The 7,125-nt window shown below is 38.8% G+C and overlaps 1 protein-coding gene across 1 annotated transcript; it reads right to left on the reverse strand.

Annotated features, from left to right (window-relative positions):
* Window positions 1-1,792: 1,792 nt before the first annotated feature.
* On the reverse strand, window positions 1,793-2,202 carry LOC145767233 (uncharacterized). The gene is made up of 2 exons (XM_082579058.1): window positions 2,054-2,202; window positions 1,793-1,961 (listed from the first exon to the last, which is right to left on the reverse strand). Exons 1-2 carry the CDS (start codon window positions 2,200-2,202, stop codon window positions 1,793-1,795), a joined length of 318 nt encoding a protein of 105 aa, XP_082435184.1.
* Window positions 2,203-7,125: the final 4,923 nt, after the last annotated feature.

A 7,125-nucleotide genomic window follows, 5' to 3' on the forward strand; every position in this document is an offset into this window, starting at 1 on the left:
AGAGTGGTTTTCCTGAATTTTCTGCAAATAAATAATCTTCTTCCTATTTGTTTTAAAATGATCTTTCTTCCACCTTTCTTTTTTTTACAAGTAGTCTACTCATTATCTTGACACTTAGGTTTTGCGAAACTGGTAAGTTTTAGGCTAGGACAAAAAGGCGAGTAACTGCATTAACATTGTTGTAAAAACATTGTTATGCATCACAAAGGATCGTTCACAAAGTTTTTTGTCAATTACAAAAACAAAGAAACAAAAATTGAAGTGATATTGCTAGATTGAAGCAAAGCTATCAGTTCGAGGGCCCAAAAAAAACGCAGCTTGCGGGCCAAATTTGGCTCGCGATCCTGCAGTTGGACCACGCTGTCATAATTGAGATTGATTAGTGTTTTTCAACCCAATTACGTTGTTGTCTATCAATTTTCTATGGTACAACAAAATAACTTCTCTTCCAAGTAACCAACAAAACTTAATTTTCAGCTTTATGCAATAACAGGAGACTACAATACACAGATTACACCTCACACAGATGATAGACCGAAGGGTAATTGGGTTTCAATAGCGTCATGCAAACCCAATTGATTTGTTTTGCTTCTATCTATAGTTCAGCAAAATTACTTCTTTACAACATACCGTAGCTAATAAACGGTGACAGCTTTATTCTATCAATCCTGTGCGGTATCTAAAGGTTTGAAGAAATTGAAGAAGGGTAATAATCGGGTAGCCTACAAACTAAATGTTTTTTGTTAGCTCCATGTGTACGCTGAAATCACTTCTTTTGTTGAAACCATATGACAATTTCTTTGTTCTTGTTAGAAACTATTCCCAGAAAGAAAACTCTGTCATTTTTACATTTTTTAACGTCTAAAGACGTTAAATCAACGTAAAGAACGAATTTTGCTGTCTGGGATAATGGCTGCTTTGCCTTGTACTCATTGTTTGACCACTTCTTTCAAGTAATAGTTTCTGTCCAACTATATTTTCTTTTTATTTATTTTGTGTTGTCTTTGTTACTTACGACGACGGTGCAATTAAACTGTCTGATAGAAATCTACAATAAAAGAAGTAATGAAACCTAGCGCTATTTAATTGTATTTTAGTGAGTATCCCACATGGTTAGTCATAAACGTGCTACAGTGCAAATGGAATGGCTTTTGCTTCTTTGTTAGACGCTGTCGTGAAAATCAATAATTTAAAGTGCAACTGCACGATCAAATTAACATTGGCTAGAATCCATTGCCAAGACGTCTGGTACGGGTTGAAAAACTCACTTCCTTACAATTGAGGCCCACAGCCAAGAAACCTACCTTTTTCCCACGCTCTCTAGCGCTTCTCTCTCACGCTACCTGGAAGTGGCAAACTCGTCTACGCCACCTAGCGATATGACGTCACTTGTAGTCGAACTTAGTGGAGACTAAACTAGACGCGATAGGTAAATGCGCAAATTTATAAGGTATCTATAATGAAGACGCATCTTTCAGCCAGCATATTATACAAATTTAGTTGTTGATGCCTGTGTGCCAGGAGAGGTTTGCGATGCCCATCGCCGAAGGCTAGTTTTGTAGATTGGAACCGGCAAACTTGGTTATATTATATCGAAAAGATTTTGTATTGTACAATAACGCTTCAACAATCAGTTCAGTTTGTTTTTATTTCTGACCATCACAACGAAAAAACGATATATGACAAACATAGCAGAGGTCTAGAAAAAGGTAGAAGCGACAAAACGCGGACGTTATAACGTGCATGATACCAAAGCAGGACAATCAGTTTAAAATATGGCACGGTCGCAACATCATTGGGGCTGTTTTCTGAATCCAGCATAATCTCCATCGTCGCTAGGGTATTTTTTGCGAATAAAAGAGACAATGCAGGATGGCAGCACGACTCTGTTCGACTTGCCCAGAACTTCTCCATCCAACAGCCACTCCAACACGTGCCTATAAGCGACCAGCCTGAATTGCCTGGGAGATATAACAGCTTCGTTTAATAATGAATGGAACAATTACGCAACTGGCTTTTGAAAGGCTGTTGAACAGTAAACAAGATTACTCACTCATTTGACAACTTTCCATCGCATCCTCTGGGCTTGTCATCTTTTTCCCAATTCTTCCTGTCAACCCTGAAGAAGGTTTGCAGGACTGCTGGATTGACCAGTGCATGGAAGTCGTCCAACAGAGTGATGCAAGAGGTGCTCTCCGCCATGCCATTGAGCACCCTAACACACTGCCCGATTGCTAGGGAAGGGTCCATTCCATTTACTGACTTGATGAGCAAACTTGCACCACTTAATTCGCAAATGTTGATCGTTAGGGAAGGCAAAAAATTTCACCTTGCAACCAGGAACAGATTTTGTGTGACAGATAGAACAAATTTTCACCATTTTAAATATTTAGCTCAGAACTACAATAATCTAAGAAACGAAATTGCTAGAGAAATGTTTTCTTTTAAAAGTTCATTTTTCCAAGGGATACATTTGAACGAAAGACTTGAAACTTACAAGAATGTTACATGACATTGGTTAAGACGTAGCCTACCTCGCATGCTTTCCTTATGGGCCTATGACAGCTTTGGTCAGTCTCTTAAACCAACAATTGTTTGTTTGTTTGTTTATCTTTATCCTGCATTGCGGGAAAGCGGACTTGAGCGCTATGCATCGGTGTACGCCTTTCGACGTACACCTGACCCACGCTGCAGCCGACGGCAATGTCTGTTTCCGGTTGTCTACTCTACTTATTACTGAAATTTGGTACTACCCATTACTCGAAATCGATCACTGGGTAGAGGCAATTATCGTAAAGTTTCTTGCCCAGAGAAACAACAGCAAGTGCGGGTGGCTGGAGTCGAACAAGCAGGCTCTCGACTGCGAGCCCAACGCGCTAACCACTCGGCATGAACAACTAAAGACAACAGACCTGGCTTATTTTTTCAAACTAGAGATTGCAAAGAGCCTATACTACTTGCTTTCACATAAAAAGCACGTGCCACAAGATCGAAGCAGCGAAACAAACCTCTTCCCTCTAAGACTAAGCCAACCAAAGGACTTGCAACACCGATAGTCGCTCCGAGGTCTGACTACAATTGACGTCATAATCCGCGTGTTGCGCAATGCAATCCGTCATTGCATGAACGTTGCCAAAAATACAAGCGCGTGGAAAACCATGGTTTTGATAATTTTTATTGAGATAAATATAGCCTTAAAAAGTAAGGGCGAGGTTGGTATTTATAGATTGAAACATGCTCTTTCAGATAAAGTGAGGTCAAAGTCATCGTGCAGTTGCACTTTAAACATCAACAAGTTTGCAAATGAGAAATTTCATATAATTTCAATAGTAGGCTGCTCTTCTCACATCGAAATATTTACATCCGCTTGTAAGGCAAAACAACACAAACAAAAAAGGCAATTATGTAGGTACTATTGATAAAGGAATGCTTGTTTCCATAAAAACTAGAAATTATGAGTTTCGGAAAGCATTGGCTTGTGAAAAGCAAATGCAATTTTTGTTTAAATTTGATAGTGAAAACTGAAAACGATAGAAACCATTGATATCAGGCCGATGTAATTAGTCATTTTTGCATTGCACAACAATGTAAACCGTCATTGTTTACTGAAAATTTTAGTCATTATTTACATTGTAACATAATGTAACAATGCAAGATTTTATAACCAGTAAAATACCTATAGGTTTTTAGCATCGAAGATTTCAGAAGTAAAGCACGATGTAAGATTCGCACGCAAAGCTATCTGATATAATACACTAGCACACACACTCCGCATTGCGTTGGAGCGGGCTCATTGTGTTTCAGCGCTTTGCATGAAACTGGATGAGCACGGTAATTAAAAGGCTGCAGATAAAGCAACGGGTACTTCCTTTTGGTTTTGTTTGCTTCACACAGATGCGAACATAATAGCAGCTGTCGGATTAGCGGTTTCACAAAAAGAGACATTAAAATTGCAGCTGACTTACTGTTTACGTTTTCTTGTTACTCGAAACTCGAATGCCCACTGAGACCGAGCAGTGAGCACCAATTAGAAGACAAAAACGTTCATATAAAAATAATAGAAGCCGCACAAAACGTTCAAAAAATAAAAAAAGTAGCCGCGGTTTCTATTCAAGAAAATACTGTACATAATTTCAACCTGTGCTTTGAGCACAAATCATCATCATCATTATGTTCCTTTCTCGTATTGAGGGTTGGATACAATGCGCCATTGTTCTCTACCATGAGCTATTCGTACTGCATTTTCATAACTTAATTTTGTCCATTTAGTGATGTTTGATGTCCAAATCATTCTTGGTCTGCCTTTGTTTTTTTTACCGTTTATCTTCCCTTCTACTCTATTACCGGTAATGATCTTTGTAACGAGTTTTGCCTTATTGTGTGTCCGAAATACTTCAATTTTCTTCTTTTGACTATTTGTAAGAGAATTTTGCTTGAATTAAATTTGGATAATACTTCATCCGTTACTGATCTTTTGTTTCCATGAAATTTTTAACATTTGCCTGTATGACCAGCTGAGCACAAAGGCATATTGCATTTGAAGCAACGATGAGAAACTTTGGTGAAATTATTTCTTTTTTTGGAATATCCCGTTCCTCTGGTGTCGTCTACACATATGGCACAGCGCTTTTTGAATGGCTGTGGCTGATAATTTGGTTGTACAGTCGTGTCTATATTAATTGACTCAAGCAGGAAAAAGCATACAATTTCAGTTATTCAACGTTTTTATTATTTATTTTACACAATACAATACATACACAATACATAACTTGTGTGACCACCTCAATCCTTCAGCACCTCTTTCACACGCTTTGGCATCGATTCAACAAGCTTTTTGCAGTTTTTTTGCATTTCTGGGTGTCTATACCATACTTGAATAATGGCCTATATGAGTTTGGTTTTTGTAGTACAATCGAGTTTTTGCAAACGAGATTTCAAAATGGACCAAAGGTTTTCTATTGGGTTGAGGTCAGGAGAGTTTCCAGGCCAATCTAGAACGTTTATCTTAAGTTGATGAAAAACTCTCTTTATTTGCTTGGATGTATGGCATGAAGCAAGATCTTGCTGAAATACCACCCCCACCTTCAGGAAATGCCCTTTGCATGTCATGAGTTAAGGTTCGTGTTATCAATTCAGAGTATCGAGCTGACCTCATCATTCCCTCAATGAGGATGAACTGAGGGAATGATGAACTCAGCTAGACACACTGAATTGATAACACGAACCTTAACTCATGACATGCAAAGGGCATTTCCTGAAAGTGGGGGTGGTATTTCAGCAAGATTTTGCTCCATGCCATACATCCAAGCAAATGAAGAGATTTTTTCATCAACTTAAGATAAACGTTCTAGACTGGCCTGGAAACTCTCCTGACCTCAACCCAATAGAACCCCTTTGGTCAATTTTGAAATCTCGTTTGCAAAAACTCGATTGCACTACAAAAACCAAACTCATATAGGCCATTATTCAAGTATGGTATAGACACCCAGAAATGCAAAAAAACTGCAAAAAGCTTGTTGAATCGATGCCAAAGCGTGTGAAAGAGGTGCTGAAGAATCGAGGTGGTCACACAAGTTATTAACACCGGGTTTCAAAATGTATTGTGTAAAATAAATAATCCAAACGTTGAATAACTGAAATTGTATGCTTTTTCCTGCTTGAGTCAATTAATATGGACACGACTGTATTGTAGGCTACTAGCAGTAAGCTACTTCTCCCCAGGAACCCCATTATTGACTTACATAGGTGATTATTGAGTTGAGGAGTATTGTCGAGACGGTGCACGGCGGCTCCTGCGTACGCCACATAACATCGTCATAAGAAGCACCACCTCAAACGTACGGAAATCTCCAAGTAAAAGCACAATGAAAAATTAGAAGCCACATTTGAAACATATTAGAAATACCAGTTGTCAACAGTGTAATTTCGGTAAAAATCAACAAAGCATTTTTTGTCCTTGGTGATGCATAAATGCACTTTGCATTTTTCGCAGTAAAACACAGGGGTTGCCTTACAATTGGGGTTCTTGCATCTTCCTCTTGCCATCACTACTGGAAAGTGATGGTACCTATCGGTTCTGATTTCAACAGGAGGTATTGCTTTCGTAGCAGCACCTAATTTCTTTTTTTTATGAATTGTGAAGTCGTTGCCTGTGATGGCCGCTCTCTTTTGCGAGGTGTCGTAGGTTTTCTTTCAAGAAGCAGAGCTTCAGCAATACAAAGCTTAGATTCTTAAAGCATCATTGTTTTCTCAGAACCACTGACAGCGAAAGAGTCCTTTCTATGCAACAGCCAGCAGTTTATTATAGTTAGATCTAAAAAATGATTTATGGTAATACTTTTTGATTCGATATAGAGCCATGAGAGAGTTCATGAGATCAACGCCTCCCATACCGTTTTAGAACATTTTTCTTTTTTGTCAAGCCGTTTGTACTCTCCCTTTGGTTGAGCAGTAGCAAAGGTGGACAATAAAGTGACAGATCTGTTGCCTATCCATTTTACCGCACGTACTTCCGTGCCATCAACCACAACTTTCTTTTCATCATGAGCACCCCTTTTTGTCACCGGAAAATGTAATCCCTGGTAGCCGATTAACTGCCACAGTCCCTAAACAGTGTATATTTGATTTTTCCAGATGGGTTACAAGAGGAATAGATGTAAACCATCTGTCAAAGTAAAGCAAATGGTCAAGACCCCTTGAAACAGATCTGCATAAATTTATTACCACATTGGAGCTGGCTCCAAAGTCTGGCTGATCAGGCAATGGTTCGATTTTTCCTGAATACACAAAGAAATCGTGTACAAAACCAGTTTTTCGACTATACAGTAGCTACCAAAGCTGTTCTGCAGGATGTTATTCCTCTTGGACGTATGATTGCTTGTTAGGTCAGGTGGTTGATATCTTCATCAATGCTTGAAAAAAAGAAATGGGCCAACTGCGAAGTATAGGCTGCTGTTGAAAATTGAATGAGGCTGTTCATCGGGCATTTAGTTAAATAACATGATGCGTTCTACTGGTGTAAATTAAGCTAAACTATCACACGATGTATAAAGTGACAATCTGCTTTTATTCCGACGTTTCGTCAATCAGACACGACTGACTTCTTCAGGGAGCTAGACCAGGTAG

This window comes from Aplidium turbinatum, chromosome 1 (assembly GCF_918807975.1).
Source record: "Aplidium turbinatum chromosome 1, kaAplTurb1.1, whole genome shotgun sequence".
Taxonomy (NCBI): Eukaryota; Metazoa; Chordata; class Ascidiacea; order Aplousobranchia; family Polyclinidae; genus Aplidium; species Aplidium turbinatum.

What these genes read in the sequence shown, in the direction of transcription:
- LOC145767233 (XM_082579058.1), bottom strand. Translation starts at nt 2,202, where the DNA reads ATGGCGGAGAGCACCTCTTGCATCACTCTGTTGGACGACTTCCATGCA. An exon ending in GATGGAAAGTTGTCAAATGA is followed by an intron (nt 1,962 to 2,053) that starts GTGAGTAATCTT and finishes TATATCTCCCAG; the next exon opens with GCAATTCAGGCTGGTCGCTT.